The sequence below is a fragment of the Gracilinanus agilis genome, chromosome 4 (assembly GCF_016433145.1).
Source record: "Gracilinanus agilis isolate LMUSP501 chromosome 4, AgileGrace, whole genome shotgun sequence".
Taxonomy (NCBI): domain Eukaryota; kingdom Metazoa; phylum Chordata; class Mammalia; order Didelphimorphia; family Didelphidae; genus Gracilinanus; species Gracilinanus agilis.
This window is the reverse complement of record NC_058133.1, coordinates 274,291,844-274,311,667: the sequence shown is the minus strand read 5'-3', so window position 1 is coordinate 274,311,667 and position 19,824 is coordinate 274,291,844. Positions and strand designations below refer to the sequence as shown.

The window sequence follows — 19,824 nt, the reverse complement described above, 5'->3', positions numbered from 1 at the left end:
TGGTTTTTGGCTTTAATGTTTTGGTTTTCAGCTTTAATGTTTTGGTTTTTGGCTTTAATGTTTTGGTTTTTGGCTCTAATGTTTTGGTTTTCGGCTTTAATGTTTTGGTTTTCGGCTATAATTTTTTGGTTTTCCTTTTCAATCTGGTCATTTTTGGTCTTCAGTTGTCTTGTCTCACTTTCCAATTGCGAAATTCTGCCTTTTAAACTGTTATTTTCTTGCCAGATTTCTTCCATCTTCCTCAGCATTTCATTTTTAAACTCTTCCATAGCTTGTGACCAGCTTTCATTTTTTGGGGGAGGTTTGGATTTTTGTTTTCCCTCCTCTGTTGTCTGGATTTTCTCTGTGTAGAAGTTGACCAGTGTTCCAAAGTTTCTCTTGATAGTGTTTTTCTTCTAGGCTTCCTTATTGCTGGCCATTGTTAGCCCCGCCCCTTTTCCGCTTTGTCTTTGCACTCAGGGTCTGCCTGGGCCTTGCAAGCTCCGGTGGGGCTCCGGTCTCCTTGTCCTCGGGGTCAGGCCTCCTGGTAGTTCCCGGTCTGCCCCTCTGCTCGAGGTTCCTTCTGCAGTCTTTGGGGCTGCTTCCACAGCTGCACTCTGGTCCGCACTGGGACCTCACTGGAGGTCCAAGCCTGGGCTGGAGATCGTTATTCAAGCCTAGGGCACTGCCTTTGCCTGAGCATTTGCTCTTAGGGCACTGCCTTCACCCCTGCAGAAGGTAGTGAAAGTCTGTGGGCTGGAGATCTTTATTCTCACCTGAGGCGATGCCTTCAGCACTTGGGAAAGGCCGTGTTTTAGAGGCCTTTGTCCCGGCCTGAGGCAGTGCCTTCACCCATGTGGACGCTCGGGGAAAGTCCATACGCGCCCCCAGCCCCTTGGGGTCCCTTGTCTTGCAGCACACAGATACAAGCCCCGGGGCTGCCAGTGATTATCTGGTTGCCCCAGTCCTATTTTCACTCTTGTGCATTGGCGTTGTGCGAGGTGTGGGGAGTGGGAGAGGGGCTTCTTCCTCTCACGTTTTAGTGAGAGCTGTTTCACCCCTTTATAGCGTGGAAATGCCCCGATTCTGCATACCTTCAATGCTGCGCCCTGTTGTGGGGTTCCTTCGTTCCTCTGGACTCGTTTTTATTTCCCCTTGAGAAGTCCTGTATGCTTTGATCAGGAGAGATTGAGCAGCTGCTCCTTACTCTGCCGCCATCTTAACCGGAAGCCAGTCAGATGGTTTTTGTCTTCAATCACTGACCAAGTTTCATTATTGCTGTTATTAGTCACATTGGTTACTGGGGATAACAACTGCTCGCTTTCCCTTCCCCCTGTTTTCGGCTGGAATTCTTCAGCTAAGGGGTTGAGAAAGGTGGATGTGGAATTTTCTAAACAGCTGCTATCATCTGGCAACTCAGTGGGTTGCGTCTTTAAAATCAAGTCTTTGCCAACGTACTGATTTGTTTGCTCTTTAACCTCAATCTGTGACATTGTGTCTGAAGCAAGTGAATAGGATAAATTTTGGCATTTAACTGCCCTGGGGTAACTTAATGCATTCTTTTCTGGCTACATTGTAAATCCTCGCCATAATGTTCTTTATCCAAGTTGCCTCATTGTTTTAGACTTGGAATAAAGAGAAGAGTTTGAGGTTTTGATGACTTTGAACAAGATTGCAAAGTTTTTTGATGCATGTTTTTGCAAGCTCTTGTATGATCCTTATGCTTCTCATCCAATGTTTTTGTGATGGAATGAGAAAGCTGATCCCTTATATAGTTATTCTCACTATTGCCATATATTTCTCTGCGCATCTACATTATTTCTTCCCATTGTTGATTATCTACCACAAACATATCTTGATATTCTGTGCATCTTGCTTTAGACACCTGTTTTGTTTTGCCCAGTTTTTCAATATTATTTTTCCCACTCAGGTTACACACTCTCACTCCCAAATTATAACGATTAGACTTTTTAAAATTAGGAACCTCAATTCATAATGACTTTGGCTTCGTTACCATCTCTCCATTTCTTCTAGGGATGGGGATTGGCTAAATTTCTTGCATGCATGGCTACAGCACGAACCATCATGTTTGCTTTCCTCATTTCTCTTTGTATCATTGTTTTTGGACCATTTTGTGTTGTAATAGGTCCTTCTAGTACCTTTGTCTCTTTGATTATAATTATCATTTTTGGAAAAATCAATTTGTTGTCTAAATCTACAAAATTTTAAAATATGACCTGGATGTCCACAAATAAAACACCAAGGGGAAAATGATTTTGGTCTTTGGGTGTTAATTGTAGGTTGCCTGTATTGATTTTGGATCCTACTAGTTTGGAGGGCAAAATTTTTTATTTCCTCCGATTTTTTTTTCTCTTTTGGTGTGTTTCAATTGCCTTCTCAAATCAGCTATGATTTCATCCTTGTCTGAGTCAGTTTGTCTTGCTATCCTTGCTTCCTTTTGCTTTGAATCATGGATGTAGGAAGCATGCTGTCTTACATCCTCCAGTGGCAGTGATTCCCACTGTGGACAGTTTTGCCTAAAGTAATTTTGGATTGGGATTGATGTTCCCTTTACAATCTGTCTACAGATATGATCTATGGTGTCTTGGGCATGTGTATCACGTAATCCCAGGATTGTCTCTGCTGCCTCAATTACTCTATTGAGGAAACTGCTAGGATATTCCTCTTCTCCCTGTCTCAATTTTTCAAATTTTTGCGAAGAATTTGGCCTTTTTGTATGGATTCTCACGGCTTCTAGTAAATCAGTTCTACATTGGATCAGGTACCTAAGGTTTGCATGTTGGGTAAAATCTAAATCTTGATGGACTAATGGCCAGGCTGTTAAATTTGGGTTTGTCCTCATTTCATTTAGGAATTTTTCCTTTTCTGAGGAAGAGTAAAATTCCCTTAAAAGAAATTCCACATCATCAAAACTGGGATTAAATAGTGTGAACACCCTCTTTAATTCTTTTATGCTTTTGAAAAGTTTTTCAAAATACTTGGGAAAACATTACTTTAGCACTTCCATGTCATTTGGGGTGAATTCTTTATATGTTTTCACCTGTACCACCACTTCCCCAGGCTGCACAATGGTTCTATTTACGATTGGTAAAAGAGAGACTATGGAATTTGCGGATGGTTGGTTGTTATTGGGCTTTGATTTTTCATTGGTGGTGTTATTCCCTAGGTATTTGGACTCCACAATCTCTAGCTGGAGAATTGTGTGTTTGTCCAGTTCCTTTCCTTCCCTTATCTGTTTTAGTACATGGAATAGTAGTTTGATGTTATCTAATAGTTCCCCAGAATCAGTATCTTTCTTTTGTGAAGTAATTGAGTTAAACCTTTGCCACAAGTGTGAGAAAACATTTGTCGAGACCATTAGGAATTGCCAGATTGTTAGGATTATGGCTATGGCTGTTGGGATGAAGCAAATACATTCAGCAAGGGTCAGAGCACACCATTTATAATAATCGTAGATGTTCAGTAGTTGTTGCACGAAATTAGAGACCCTTATAAACCAAAAATCCACCATACCATTTGCATTAGGGACCAAGAAATCATCGAGATGATAGATAGGATGAATGTTATCCTAGTCAGCTTCATTTTGGTTGTTTCAGAAGATTTTAGGTAGTTCACTAACTTTGCTCACCAATTAATGTCATAAAGAAGTAAATAGGGTAATCTGAGTGGGTCAATGAATGCAATTTGGTTGTGAGGAAGGATAAAAGGGGATATTAGGTGATTATAAGGTGACTGGAGGAGGAATGAAGGTATGGGAAGGTATATAGGAGATAAAGGAAATGGGGTATGTAGCAGGGGGCAGCTCAAACAGGTTTATTCTCAGAGGCTTGAGACAGGATACAGAGAGGAAATTAGGGCCAGTAAGAAATGTTTAGGTTTGGCTGGAGGGTTTCTCTTGTTAGTTTCTAAAGTCTCTTGAGGGAGGAGTCGAGGGGGCCCCTCCCTGCCAGTCAGACTGATGGCTGAAGGAAGCCTCGGGGAGGTACTTCCTGCCAAGATGGATGCCCCCAGCTCCCCTTAAGGAAATAGAAGAAAAATGATTCCTTCCCCTTGAGCCCTTGTCTTAATTTTTGACACAATGATTCACCAGAGGGTTTGAATAGGTAACAAGGGGATTTATTAATACTAGTGTCAGTCAGAAGGTGAGGGGGTTCAGGGTTTTCTAACTGCTGCTAGGGAGAGGGGTGAAGGTGGGGGATGGGTCACAGAGAGGTTTAGACAGAGAGAGTCTGGCTCTCCCAGTCAGGAAGATTTGACTACCTTTCAAGTAAAGTCTTTATCAAATCATTAAAACTAGGGGTAATTTACTTGAGGATACTCTACTTGCCTATAGAAACTAAACTCACAATGTCTAATCACCAAGCCCTCCCTTCCACCAGGACCCAAAGGAAATTCAGGGAAGGGGAGGGATGGAGATGGGAGATCAGGGAGAGGTCCAGAGAAATGAGATAGATCCAAATTCCCCAAGACAAAATAAGCACAGGCCAAGGCCGAAGCAATTAGACCAAAGCTAACAGGTTAAGCCAAAGCAAAAGCCTCCAGCCACAGCAAAAGCCAGAAGGCAAAAGCCTTGTCAGTTGGAACTTCACCTCTATTTTTAGCTTCAAATCCTAACTGACGTTCTGAAGATTCTAAGATGTTTAACTGACTTATTGTAACCATTAGAAATTACAGAAGCAAAAAGTTTCTGTTAGCTACCTTGCATTACAATAGGCAGACAAAGACTTGTCAATCCCAGGAGTAAAGGGAAGCGTGGTTCTGGGCACTGCGGGACAGGGGCTCCTAAAACTACTGAGCCCAGCCCCTGACACCACAGACCAGGCACTTCATCCATGCTTTATCCCTCCATGGACAATGCTGGGAGGGGATGGGAGGAGGGACTGGGAGGGGGTGAGGGGCTGAGAGCTGGCCCCTGAGATCCCTCCCAAGGCTGTCTCTACTGGGGAATATGGGGTTTCCAAAGACCCCTGGGCCTGGGATCTGGTCTCTTCCCTGCTTGAAGTTCCTGGGGAGGAAGAGCTGACTCCAGAGTCAGGCCACCCCTTCAAGCCCTGAGTCAGGTCCAGATTTCTGCCCCATCACATCCCCTCTCTCCCCTGGGGAGGGCACAGATTAGGGGGGCTCAGGGATCCCCCAGGAGGGTCTCACCTTTCTGATTCCTCATGTAGACAACAAGGCCAACCCCAAAGAAGATGAAACCCAGCACGAAGCCCCCAACACCACTCAGCATCTTACTCTGGGAAGGTTCAGATTGGGTTTCTGGGGAGAAGAGACACCCCAGATCAGAACTGTCCCCCCAGGAGCCAGTCTCCTTTGGGGAGCACATGGGAGGGGGTCAGGGGGCCTGAGAAGCTGCATAAATCCTGTCTGAGAAAGGCAGGGATGGAGGGGCAGCAAAGGACCCTTCAGGGCTCAGGAAGGGAAAGCTCCCCAGGCTCCCTGACATCAATCTGTCTCCAAGCCCAGCTCCCCCCACCCAAGGGAAAGGGTTTGAGGCTCATCCCAGACTCCAGGGCAGGCCAGCTTCCAGGGGGGGAGGCCAAGGAGGAGGCTCCCAAGGTTCCAGGGTCCCAGAGCTCTCAGTTCAGCCCTGACATCAGGGGGCCCTGCTGGGGAAAGGGAGGGGGAGCCACAGAGGACTGGTTTTAGCCAAGGGCAGAAGGAAAGAGGCCACCCCAGAGCCACCACCAGGTCCTGAGCAATGGGAGAGCTGCGGGGGAACAGCTAAAAGCTCCACCATCTCACTCCAGGCCACGAGGACAGGTTTCTGCAGGCTGGAGTGCTCCACGCGGCAGGTGTAGACGTCTCCCCGCTTGGGGGTCATCTCCAGCATCACCAGGGTCTGGAAGGTCCAGTCTCCATTGCGGATCAGGCCTGTGGACACGACCCCAGCCCTCTGCTGCTGCCCATTCACCAACCACTTGACCTCCACGTCCCCGGGGTAGAAGCCGCTGACAGAGCAGACCAGCAGGTTGTGGTGGCCCAAAGGAGCCGTCTTGGATGGATACACCGTCACCTCCGGCTCCACTGCAGGGAAGAAGGAGGAGCTGGAGGCAGGGAGGCAGCCCCGGGCTCCCTAGTGCAGGCTGGCCTCTGGCCTTGGACCCCCGCCAGCTCCCAGGATCCTCCTCTCCTCGGGCCACACGTGGCCATGTGGGGACCCTCTGCAGCTCCCCCTCCCTCAGCCCAGAGGTCTGAGGGAGCCCCCGGGAGCCCCCCCCAGTGTCGGGGCTGCATCCTCAGGACCAGACAGGCAGGAGGCCTCGGGGGAGTCTGTGTCCCCTGAGAAGGTCGGGAGGAGGAGCGGGGAGAAAGCGGGCCGGGGAGCCTCTGCTGAGCTCCATGCCAGGGACCCAAAGGAACCGCTTTATTAGGTGTAGACAGCAATGACCCTGGGGCTTGGCACTCGGGTTTTTCCCTCCCTTTAGCCAGTAATCCAGGGAGCCACTGACTGCAGCAGAGGAGGATCTGGGCTCGTCCCGGGGGGCCATTTGTCCAGTTAGAACTTGGGGAGGTCAGAGCCCTTGAACTAGACGGAAAGGAAGGGGGGATATTTGGGGGATGGCTTCTTCCCTTCTTTGTGTGGCCCCTCTTGGAGACCCTCATCTCTCCCCATTCATTCTCCCCTTTCTTCCCCATCTCTCCCCCTCCCTGCTCTCTCCCTGGGTCCCTGCAGGGCTCCCCTGGTCTCTCCCTGCCCTCCCTGGGAACACTCACCGCGCCTGCGCACTGAGAAGGGCTCAAAGCTCTCCTAGTGGTGCCTGCAGTAATTGTCCACCCTGGCCCTTCTCTGCTCCAGCTCATGCTTCTTAAAGTCAGCATCAGGCCGCCCCAGCTCTGTCACTGCCTCGAACACCCCCACGTTGCTGTCGAAGCGCGCGTACTCCTCCCGATTGTAGATGTATCTCAGCACATACTGCACGTGCTCCGTCCCGTTCACGAAGTAACACTCAAACTTTAACTGTTCCTTGAAGTGCTCTGAGGGGACACCCGGGGGCGGGTCAGCCCTGACAGACATCTCAGCCCTCCAATCGCTGCCCCCAGCCTATGCCTGATGCAGCGGAGCAGGGCCCGCCTCCTGCTGTTCTTCCTGCACATGCTCCGCCCCCTCTCTACAGCCCAGAGAAGGCAATCTATATTTCTGGGGTCATGCAGCAAATCTGGAGTAGAGGCAGAACTAGAACCCAGAACCTCAGGTTCCCAGACTAAGGCTGTGTGTGACCTGTGTCTTAGCTGCCTCTGAACTACCCCAGCCTGGGGCAAACACTCCTGGAAACCTGCCAATAACCACCCAGAGGCCTCCTCACAGTTTAACCCCCTCCTGAGGGTGATCCCTCCAGGCTGGGCTTCTCCTCATCCCTCTGCGGAGCCAGACAGGGGACCCACCCTCCACACGCTGCCACACCCCAGAGGGCTCTGCTGGGCCCAAAGTCAGGGAGGGCTGAGTTCAAATCCTCCCTCAGACACTTCCTAGCTGTGTGACCCTGGACTAGTCAATCACTTAACTCCCTTTGCCTCAGTTTCCTCATCTGTCAAATGAGCTGGAGAAGGACATGGCAAACGCCTCTGGTATCTCTGCCAAGAAAACCCCAAAAGGGACCCCAAAGAGGCTGAAAGGCCTGAAAAGAGCCACAACATGGAGGCTCTGCTCCTACTTCCTGAGACTGTCCTCCCGGCTCCTCCCTCAGACCCCCTCCTGGGCATTTCTTTAAATCCTCCTCCTGGAATGTCAGCTCTGAGAGGGAAGAAAAGACTCATTTTCTGTGTGTGACTAACACCAGCCCAGGGCGGGCATGTACAGGGGCGAATCCTGCTGAGCGACTGACTGACATGACTAACATCTACCACCCAGTGAGGAAATCATTGTCATCCTGTCTGACCTGGTCCCTCCCCTGCTCAAGAAGCTGTGCTGGCTCCCTGTGACTCCAGGAGAAATGACAAACCCTCATCCTGGCTAGGAGAACTGAGCAGTCCTTCCCAGGTGTGGCCAAGGCCTCCTAATATAGGCTTATTTCATTCCTTAAGACAAAGAAACAGCCTAGCTTAATTTTTAGGGCCCCTGTTTGATCTCACCAGTCTAGCAGCTTTATATCGACCGAAGCTCCAAGGCGTGCTGTGAGAAGGCTGACGTAAGGGATAAGTATAAGGTAGAGAAGGGACTGACAGGAATAGAGCAGAGGAGGGCAGCAAACACCCAGCCAGGGAGCCCTGTGAGCAGTCTAGTTCGAGGGCTCTGACCTCCCCAAGTTCTAACTGGACAAATGGCCCCCGGGACGAGCCCGGATCCTCCTCTGCTGCAGTCAGTGGCTCCCTGGATTACGGGCTAACGGGAGGGAAAAACCGGAGTGCCAAGTCCCAGGGTCAAGCCAAACAGCCAAGTATTCTAACTACTGCAGAGAGCACAACTCTATTTATTGGTCATGTTTTTTTGGGGGGGCAGTATTTCTTTTTAAATACCCATGTCAGGGGGGATTGTATTTTTATTAAATCCAAGATTTAATCTTTTGATTTTGTTAAAGAGAAATTCTCAGGGAAGAAGCTTGCTGATTCCTTAATCCAGAATGAACTTTGGGTCACAATTGATTGAACTGATGGGGTTTGAATAGCTACTTTAATGTACATTTTATGCCAATAGGGGACTGCCCCCAATTGGTTTCTTGTCAATGCACTTAGCAAACATTGGTTTTGTTATCTCTAACTATTGTAGTTAGAAGACCTTTGTGGGTATAAGATGATTATGTAAAATGATCACTTGGGGTACTAGGCACCCAATATGATCATCAGGGGGGATTGTGTAAATGGAATTAGCTCAAGCCCATTCATAGTTAAAACTCCAGCCATCAGAGGCAGGGAGAGGAGGATTCTGGGAGGAGACAAGGCTGGCCTTGGCCTGGGGGGAGACAGGAAGTCAGGAAGCACAAGATGGAGGCAGGGAGACTTTCCAGGGGGATCCCAAGCTGACCTCCTTCAAAGAGGTGGGAAGCAGTCCTGGTTCTGCTTGGTTAAAAGGCTCAGGATATACAGATTGGAGGGAAACAGTCTTTGCTTTGATTGGTAAAAAGCAACTGGAATAATTAGGGTAATTGTTTTTCTAAACCGCACCTTTTCATTCGCTACCTTTCTGGATAAGATTGGAACTCTGCAGCAAGCAGCCAATGGCAAAGGAGGGGAGGAGCCATTTCCCTGTCAGGACTAGGATAAAAGCAACCTGCCTGCTCCTGTGCTCAGTGTGGCTCAGCTCTGGTTCCTGAATACTTTTTCTTGGGAGGATGACATAAAAGAGCCTTTCACATTCTGAGATCACCAGTAGGGCTCATCCATCTTTCTTTCCAACCTTGGATTTCCTCAATGGTTCTTCTTACTCTCCTTCCTGGGGGTAGGTTATCACTGGAAAAAGGTTTCAGCTGAATAGTGCATCCTCCTGGGGGACGTTTGCCCCTCTGGTGCCCGAGGAAAGGCCTGTGATCCTCCAGGATTCTGAAGCAGAGAAAACATTTGTGCTGAAAAAACAAGTGAGTCTGTGGAGTGGGAGCCATTAGGGAGAGTCAGAGGCCCTGAGCCATTTCCCAGACCCAATCCAGCCCTCTCTGCTCTTCCTCGTCCATCCTGGGTCCAATTCATTCTCCTTCTGCAGAGCCTCCTCCAAATCCACATCGTGGTGCTGGTGTTTAGGCACTCAGTCCAACTCTTCTCCAGCTCATTAATATTTCCACAAAGACCCTGCAGTGGTCTGCCATTTCCTTCTCCAAGATGGCCCCAAATCCACATAGTGATGGACTAATTAAAATGTCATCATCTGAACAACAGATACTTTTCATCCCCTTTGGACTGTTGTGTAAATGGAATTAACTCATCCTCATTCATTGCTAGACTTTAGCCATCAGAAATAATGTCACCCCACCCAACTTGGAATTAAGTGCGGAGGGGAAGGTCTGTTACCCACAAGTAACAATAAGTAACAAATCAAAAACAAGGGACTGCCTTGGGCAGTCCAAAATAGTGTTGAGGCTGCCATTTGTCCACTTGAAATTGGAGGTGGATGCAGGAAGTGACAAAAGATGCTATCTTTTAAATATGATGGTAACTTCCTGTGGAGCAGTTGGCGCTTTGAAGCTGGTGTAGAAGGATCTCTGCTGAGACCTCAGACGGCTTCCCTCTGAATTGTCATGTGGGGTAAGTTAGGCTGACTTCCTTTCTCCTCCCTTGGCATTTCTGGATGCTCTACCCTCAGGGAGACCTCTCTTGCCTCTCTAATTGTAAAAGGCCTTGTGGCTAGAAGCCTTGTTTAATTAACCTCTGTGTCTCTCTGCTGGGGCTTCTAAATTCTTATCTGGTCCGGACCTCTGGTCTGGGCCAGAGTTTCTCTCTCTCTATTTTTCATACAAGGGTAAATTATTCATATGAATAGCATGGATTTAATTCTCTTTTGTAATATTTAGATGTTTGATATTATATATGTATATATTAAGGTGTGGCTGCCAGGAATCAATAATTCAGATTGATTCCATAATTAAAATAGACCCAAGTCAGGATAGGTTTTAAGACAGTTTATTTACAATTAGAAAGGCAGAAGGTAGGGAAATAGAGAGAGGGAGAGGCTGACCCAGGCCAGCTTGAGGCCTGGGAGGAGGAAAAGCCAAGGGAGGCCAAGGAAGTCAGCCTAACTTATCCATGTGACAATTCAGAGGAGAAGCTACCTGAGGTCTTAGCCAGGATCCTTCAGCACCAAGTTCAAAGTGGGAACTACCTCAACAGGAAGTTACCATCATACTTGAAGAGATAGTGTCTCTCGTCACTTCCTGTGGGTCCACCTATAATTCAAGTGGACAAATGGCAGCCTCTACACTGATTTGGACTGCCCAAAGGGCAGTCCCTTGTTCTTGATTTGTTACTTATTGTCACGTGTGGGTAACTCATCTCCCCTCCCACTAAGGTAGGTGGGGATGACATTATCTCTGATGGCTGGAGTTTTGACTATGAATGGGCTTGAGCTAATTCCATTTACACAATCCCCCCTGATGATCATATTGGGTGCCTAGTACCCCAAGTGATCATTTTACATAATCATCTTATACCCACAAAGGTCTTCTAACTACAATAGTTAGAGATAACAAAACCAATGTTTGCTAAGTGCATTGACAAGAAACCAATTGGGGGCAGTTCCCTATTGGCATAAAATGTACATTAAAGTAGCTATTCAAACCCCATCAGTTCAATCAATTGTGACCCAAAGTTCATTCTGGATTAAGGAATCAGCAAGCTTCTTCCCTGAGAATTTCTCTTTAACAAAATCAAAAGATTAAATCTTGGATTTAATAAAAATACAATCCCCCCCTGACATGGGTATTTAAAAAGAAATACTGTCCCCCCAAAAAAGCATGACCAATAAATAGAGTTGTTCTCTCTGCAGTAGTTAGAATATTTGGCTGTTTGGCTTGAGAAAAAGATTTGTGTCTAGTATCTTATCTTGTCCAGTGATCTTCAGAATCTTACTAAGATAATTCAAATAAAAGTAATTCAATTTCCTGGCAAAAAAAAAATACCCAGATCAGCTCAGGATACATGGTTGAGGTATGGGGTTGTATGAATCAATTCAAAAGAAAAAACAAAAGTATAAAAAAGAAAATCAAATAGAAGAAAAATGAAACTTTGGAAAAATAAAACATTTAAAATCAGAATCAAAATATCAAAAGCTATGTATATAAAATTTCTGAATGAAAATAAATTCATAACAGGCCCCTGTATTAGGGTCCAATTAATATAATTTCTATCCTACTAGTCTGTAGGACACAATGCAGAAATATTGCACTTACCCATTTGCAGCCCAAACTACAGGAAGTTGCCATTCTATAAGAGAGAAAAAAGGACCAGATTGATATGCAAGGGAAGTGCCCTTCAAACTCTGAAATATATGGGTGAGCCAGATGATGGCCAACCTGGGTACCTGACTGGCAGTGTAGTTCGAAGAATCCTACATCTTAACATATGTTAAGTGTCGCAATTTCAATTCTTACACTGAGCTCAGGTCCTTAGTATTGGCGTGGGAGTACCTCAATCCCACCTGTATTTGTATGATCTTTTTGACCTTGTGCTCCCTGGCATTTTCTGTGTGTGACTAACACCAGCCCAGGGCGGGCATATACAGGGGCCAAATCCTGCTGAGTGACTGACTAACATGACTAACATCTACCACCCAGTGAGGAAATCATTGTCATCCTGTCTGACCTGGTCCCTCCCCTGCTCAAGAAGCTGTGCTGGCTCCCTGTGACTCCAGGAGAAATGACAAACCCTCATCCTGGCATTTGAAGCCTCCCCAGGCTGCCTCCAGCCTACCTTGAAGACTCTCCTGCTGCTCCCTGTCCCACAAGTCCTGGTCAGTGAGAGAGCCTCCTTGCTGCTTACCAAACTCAGCACTCCATCTCCAGCCTCCCTGCCTTTACCTCCCTCCCTGCCTGGCCTGCCATCCCCACCTCCAGCAGGTGGATCCTCCTCTTCCTTTACACTAATCTCCTGATGGCAAACCAATGACTCGAGTGCCAAAGATGGCAGGCAGAGACCTCTCTGGGCATGTGCAGGTGCCCTGCTGGGCTGGCTGGGATCCTGCCCCGCCCCCATACACACACAGGGTGGGAGCACACAGGCTGGGGGGGGGGCAGGCAGGTCCCCAGAAGGCTCCCCATCACGGCACTCTCCTGTCTCTGCTCCTCCCCCAACAGCCAGTCATTCAGCAGCATTTATGAAGCGCTTCCTGTGTGCCAGGCCCGTGCTGGGTGCTGAGGATGCGAATAGAAAACTGAAACAACCCCCAGCAGGGTTACCCTGCGGAGGGAGGGACCAGTGTATGTGCAAGTGTAGACACTGGGGATGCCTAGGAGGAGCCTGGGGGGAGGCCTGGCCTTTGGGGGATCCGCAGAGGCTTCCCCTAGAAAGTGGAGCTGGAGGCGGGGCTGACAGGGACTGGGCAGAGGAGGGCTGGTGCTCCCGTCATGGGGGGCAGCAGAGAGCCCCCAGGGGCGCTGTGGGCAGTCCCAGATGTGGGAGAGGAAGAAGACATTCCTCTGGCTTCCTGGTGCATCCAGCATCAGCCATCTTCCCTCTGTCAGAGCAGAACTTAATCCACTCACACTCGCTGTCTGACTTTTCCACATTCACCACAGAAGCTCCACAGCACGTGGAAGGAGCAGCTGTAGCTCTTTTCAATTCTGAGACCTCCAGGGGGGCTCGTCCGTCTTTCTTTCCAGCCTCGCATTTCCTCAGTGGTTCTTCTCACCCTCCTTCCTGGGGCAGCTAGTGCATCCTCCTGGGGGACGTTCGCCCCGCGGGTGCCCGAGGAAGGGCTTGTCCTCCTCCAGGACTCCGAAGCCCAGAAAACCTTGTGCTGAACAACAAGCGAGTGTGTGGCGCGGAGCCCTGAGGGAGAGTCCGAGGTCCTGAGCCATTTCCCAGACCCAATCCAGCCCTCCCTGCCCTTCCCCCTCCATCCTGGGTCCAATCCATTCTCTGTCTGCAGAGCCTCCTCCAAATCCATGTCGCGGTGCTGCTGTTCAGGCACTCAGTCCAGCTCTTCTCCAGCTCATAAATATCTCCACAGACAAGATCCCGCCTTGCGCTGCCATTTCCTTCTCCAATATGGCCCCAAGTGCACACAGTGATGGACCAATTAGAATGTCACCTTCTGAACAACAGAAGCTTTTCATCCCACTTTGGACTGTCCTTCCGGAGGTCAAGTTGGTCTCTCATACAAGAGTAAATTATTCATATGGATAGCATGGATTTCATCTCTTTATTCTCCTTCTTTCCATTTGGGAAATGACTCTTCCACAGAATGACTAATATAGAAAAAATGTTTTACCTGATTACACAGATAAAATCTGCATCAGATCACTCGCCCTCTCAGGGAGGGGAGAGAACATGTAGGAAGTGAAGGAGGGAAGGTCAGAAGAAGGGAGAGAGTTTGGAACTCAAAACTTTTTTTAAATGAATGTTAAATTGTTTTTACATGTAATAGGTGAAAAATAAAATATCACTGTAAAAATATGAATATTAAAATTTTACTGCCTCATTGGGTATTTGTGATCAGAGAGGCATTGTGAGGATTATGTCTGTTTTTCTATCCTCCAACAAATTTTGAATGATTTCAAGGTGTCAGGCACCGTTCAAAAATTTCTACAAGGGAGCATTTCACATTATGGAAACAAGGACTTTCTTGTAAATAACAACGGGGTTAAGTGACTTTCCCAGGTTCACACAGCTAGGCAGTGTCTGAGACCAGATTTGAACCCAGGACCTCCCTTCTCTGGGTCTTACTCTCAATCCACTGAGCCACTCAGCTGCCCCCAAAATAAAGAAGATTTTTAAAAATCTTAACGTTCATCTATATCCAAAGTCCCCTCACTCAAAACTAAGTATTCCAGGTTCATAACACTATTCTTCAATGAACGAACGAATGAATGAATGAATGAATGAATGAATGAATGAATGAATGAATGAATGAAAAAATTGACTTAACACTTATTATGTGGTAAGTTTGGGAATATGAATGCAAATGTAAAGACAGGCCCCACTTTGGAGGATTAGGCATTCTAATGTGGGGAAGAATATACACAGGGCAGTGACAGCTCAGGAGGGACACTTTGGACCAAAGGCAGTGATAGAGATCCCAGGGCAGTAGTTTGACACATCTTATCGAAGAATAAAAAGTACATTAGATCAGTTTTTGGCTCCAGACTTTTTTCTCAGGGTGATGAGTGGAGGTGTGAGGAAAAACAATATGCATCTCTATGAAGAGTTTAGCAAGGGGGATGGGAAGGAAGTTGCTTCAGAGAAGGGAATGAAGTAAAGCATGACTGCACTTTTCTGAAATAGTCCTCCTGAGGGTTCACAGGATCAAGAGAGCAGAACCCCAGAGCACAAGGTCCTCCAGGGCATCATTTTTGATGTGGAAAGTAAGATGACTGTTAAAGCTTCAGAGGGACTGGTCTCCAATCACCTCCTTCCACAAATTTCAATAATTTTGCCTCTGAACTCATCTTTCTGTCCCTGTAGACTTTGACACTAATGGGGACATCCCTGACATCCTGCCTCCCCTGGGCTTCTGTGAACCTTCACTGTTCTCCCCTTTTTCTTACTACTCTGACTACTGCTTTCCTGTCTCCTAAGATGGGCAAACTTTAAAGAGGGGGCCAAAGGAAAGGAAATGCTAATCTGTCTAAGGCAACTCTTTTGAAGTTTCATTGTATTGTATCCTACTCATTGTATTCTTCGGATTAGGAATAATGTCTTGTTTGTCAGGATAGAACATTTCAGGGGGCCGCATCTGGCCTGCAGGTCTGTAGTTTGCCCATCACTGTCCTAAGTGGATTCCTCTTGCCCTTCTCTCTCACTACACATACTCATGACTCAGTTACTTTCCTCTCTCCTCTCTCTGATCCCTTCCTTAGACATCTATTCCCTCCCAACCATCACTTCTCACCTCTCTAGACAGATGCCTCCTCAGTCTTGACCATGGCTCACCCATCCTCATAGGCTCCCTCCCTCCATTTCCAGCTCCTGTCAAACATCTCTCCCTGATGTGGCCAACGCTTCAAATTAAATTAAGAAAGTCATCATCATATTGTTCCTAAAATCAAACCTTCCTCCTGACTTCCTGATTTTGACTCATGGCATCCCCATTCTGCCTCACACCAACTCTAACAAACTGGAGCATTTTGGGACTTGTGTCTCTCCTATCCTCACCTCCCACAGACAAGTCAAGAAACCTGCCTGATTCTTCCTTTCTGGTGTCTCCTTTCTGTCCCAGCTTTTCCAGTCACACCATGACCGCCCAACTTAAAACCCTTTGCTCCTCAAATATCCTCTCCCACACTAATTCAGAAGCTTACCATCCTAACTACCCTGCCCTGCTGATGACTACCTGTGTCACCCTGGCTGAGTCACTACTTTGAGAGCCTCAGTTCCTCATCATGAAATGACAGACTTGGCCTCCATGATCTCTCAGGTGCAAATCCTGGGATTCTGTGCAGATAAGGAGATAGTTTGAGGGAATCATCCTCAGACAAAGCTTCTTCAGAAGAATCAGGGATTAGGAGGAAGGAGGGAATGTCAGCCTCAGACACTGGGGCTCAGAGTGACCCCAAAGTGGTCCCCAATCCAAGGGAGTCAGACTAGACCAGGGCTCCTTGGAATGATCCCAAACATCATCAGGCTCTTGGTTTCTTACTCATTTGCCTGCCCTTTTGCTAATATCAGGGTCTAAAAGAGGGAAAATGTGCAAATTGCTGACCCTGTACTTCTGAATTTCAGACAAATATGGAGCTTCTGGCCATTCTTGGCTCCTCAGACTCTATGATGGAGCGGAGAATCCCTGAGTCCTTCTCTGTCCTTGTCACTCCTCTAAGCTCAGTCCTTCCACCAGGATGACAGCCTCCACTGTAGCTTTCTGCCAAGCTCCAGAGGCCAGGTAGAAGCGATGCTGCTTCAGCATTGACAGTGGCCTCCTCACTGGTCTCTCTGTTTGACATCTTCTCCTCTCCAATGCACCCAGATCTCCCAGTGCCTCTCATGTGCCCTTTAGGTAAAGAACACCTCCTCTGGCCTAGAGCTCAAGTCTTCTCTAGCTCTGCTACCACTTTCCCTTTCCAGCCTTCTTTTCTCCTTTCACCTACAGCAGTGATTCCTAAAGTGGGCACCACCGCCACCTGGTGGGTGCTGCAGCGATCCAGTGCGGTGGAGATGGCCACAGGTACATTTGGGGGCAGTGAATAACTGTAAGGAGGCGGTGATAGTATGTGACAGGGGACGCTAAGTAATATTTTTTCTGGAAAGGGGGCAGTAGGCCAAAAAAGTTTGGGAACCACTGACCTACAGGAAAGCTAAGCTCAGGCCCAAGTGCTCTATGGACACCCCTAAGTGACTCCCTGAGCTTGCCGAGGTCTGTGGTCATTGTCCTCTCAGATGTGGATTCTCTCCCTGGGAAACCATCCTCCTCCCAGGCCCTCAGGCTCACAGCCAGGCTCATCCTCATTCTCATCTTTCAGACTGAAACTCTTGACAAAACTTGGCATTTTGCCTTTGTCATGTCTCAGATTTAGTTCCTTTTCTCCTCTGACCCTGCTTCCACCATCCTGCAGGCCCTTATCCCCTTCTGCCTGCATCACCCCAAGAGTCTGCTGGTTATCTGCCTGCCTCCCCCTCTAGACTCTTCTCCATCAGCTGCCAAATTATTCTTCCTCAAGCCCAGAACTGACCAGGTCACCCACCTGCTCAATGAACTCCAGGGACTCCCTATCCCCTCCAAGATCAAATAAAAAACCCTGTTTGGCCCTCAAAGTCCTTCACAAGCTGGCCTGCTCCTGTCCAGTCTCCTCACCCCTAACTCCTCCCTCTCCCCATGTGCTGTCATCAGTGACACTGGCTTCCCTGCTGTCCCTCCTGCTGGACTCTCCATCTCCCACCTCTGGGCTTGTCTCTGGGGTCCCTCCTGTTTGGAACACTCTCCCTCCTCATCCCTGTCTCCTGGCTTCCTTCAAGTCCCAGCTAGAATCCTGCCTTCTCAGGAAGCCTTTCCCAATCCCCTTCCTTCTGGGGTCTCCCTTCTGCTGGGGATTTCCACATTATCCCCAATAGAATTTGGTGTGCCCAGACCTTTCCAAGTTGTCATCCCCATTAGTCTGTGAGCTTCTGCAGGGCACGAACAGGGACCTTTCTCTATGTCCCACTCCCCTGCCCCTCAGGTAACACAGTGCCTGGCACACAGGACCTTCTTCCTGACTCACTTCTGGGCTGGGAGATGACTGAAATCCTGGGCAGTTTGAGTGATTGTCCTCAAAGGAGCATCAGCTGCTCCCTGAACCCATGGCTCCTACTAGGTGTTCTTGGAGGCACCAGCTGGTGAAGCACCCCTGCTGAGCCTGGGGATCCCCCTGCCCTTGGCGTTCTCTGGCTCAGGCCCGGGCACGCTGTCCCCACAAGGCCCCTTCTCTCTTGTCCAGGCCTGCAGGATGAGGGTTATCCATGGCCTCCTTTCCCCCAGAGGCCCTGCAGGCCACAGAGCTCAAAAATGGGGTGGATTCCTGAAGGATGGACTAAAATCAGGTGAAGATCCCAAAGAGACTAGAATGGGTAATGCCAGGTGCCAGGCCAAACAGCACGGGAGTGACAGGAACTGGGCCACAAGAGCTTCTCTCTGCTCCCCTGCACTCCCTGGAGGGGATGTTGTCCACCCCCGAGGGCTCCCTCCCTCCCCAGGACAAGGGGTCTCTTAGCCCTGCTGGGTCCTGGGAGAGGCTCCTTGGGCCAGAGCCTGGCTTCAGGGAGAGCCGCTGTGTGGAGACAGCCTGGGAGTCAAAGGACCAGCCTTGTCCCATCCAGGAAAGGGGGGCATCGGGGATTGTGGGAGTTGAATCTCTCTTCTCAACCCATTCACAAGGGATCAGAAAGACATGAGAAGAGCCAGGCTGGGCCAATCGCTGTGTTCTCTCCAGCTCAGAGTCTGCCTCAAACATACTTCTGAGGAATGGATGGGAAGACCTTCTGCCCCCTGCCCCCCCATGATGTCATCCACAGAAACAAGGGAGGGTCCCTAAGAGTCCAGCTTTCCTTAAGGACGTGGAGTCACACCTGGGAGGATAATCCAGGAAAGACGACTCCCTCCTGCCACAAACAACCCAAATCAAAATCTTTTTGGCAGCCTCGAAAGGCTCTGCAGAGATGTTTGAGGGGGACAGAAAAGTTTGTTTGGGGATACCTTGGCAGCTCTGGCCATGTCACCCCCTACTCAGTAACCTGCAGTGACTCCTCACCTCCAGGATTCCTTTACTTATCCTTCAAGACTTACTTCCAGGATTAGCTCACATCCCTTCTACAGAGAGCCTTTCCTGATCCCCCATAATGCCATCACCTTCCCTTCACTGATTATGTCCAATTTATCCTCTATTTATCTGGTTTGAGCCCATTGTTTGCACACTGTCTCCCTGCTCAGACTCTGAGCTCCACGATGGCACAGAGTGTCTTTGGTCTGTCTTTCTGCCCTGAGCATTAGCCCAATGCCTGGCAGAGAGCAGGTTCTGAACCCCCAGGAAAAGAGAGAAAGGAAGCAGAGGCCAAAGGACGTGCATTGGGAGGGGAACCTGAACCCCTCATGACTCCTTATCTGAGGACCCTCCTGTCCCAGGGCCCTCCTTTGGGCTGCGCTTACACAGAAGAAGGCACCCCCAGCCCCAGCCTGGGCTCTCTGAAGGGAGCTGCTGCTCTGTACTCACTTGGAGGGCATCTGTCTGCAGCCACCTGGGATGTCAGAACCAGCAGAGTCATCCCCAGAACCTCCATCCAGATGCCCCCGAGAGGCCGCGCGCTCACCATTCTGGAGACAAGCTGAGGAGGGACATGGAGAGATGGAAGAGGCAGGAGGGTCCTCACTTCATGGGAAGTCCTTGCGCCTCTCCCAGACCAAGAAGTTACTCTTGTATGTCTCAAGGTTGGGCAACCCCAGAGCTGAGAGAGGCAATCAGAGTTAGGAATGAGTCATGTCATTATTTGCCAGGCAGAGTTTCCTTTTGCAGAGTCTTTTCTAGTATTTCAATATTTTTTTCCCTTGAGAAAAAAAAATCCAGAAAACTTAGAATCTCCGGGAAGTGTGTGAAGTGAGAAATAAGAGTGTTATTCTCAGATATATTAGCAGTATCAATATCTCCATAATGAATGTGCCTGGAATCCCAGTAGGAGTTACTAAACTGGTCTCTCCCAGACAGCATCCCCAGCAGGATGATTGCCCACCTCCCCACCAGCCCCATTTAGAATTCAAAGGCCTTTGATCTCCTTTGGCCT

The 19,824-nt window shown here is 48.5% G+C and overlaps 1 protein-coding gene across 1 annotated transcript; it reads right to left on the bottom strand.

The window, feature by feature from the left end:
- Nucleotides 1–5,122: 5,122 nt before the first annotated feature.
- Nucleotides 5,123–19,359, bottom strand: LOC123246408 (DLA class II histocompatibility antigen, DR-1 beta chain-like). Its single transcript, XM_044675311.1, is given in 4 exon segments — nucleotides 5,123–5,259; nucleotides 5,746–6,027; nucleotides 6,718–6,978; nucleotides 19,260–19,359. Coding segments are annotated over 4 exon segments (780 nt in total).
- Between the last annotated feature and the right edge of the window lie 465 nt (nucleotides 19,360–19,824).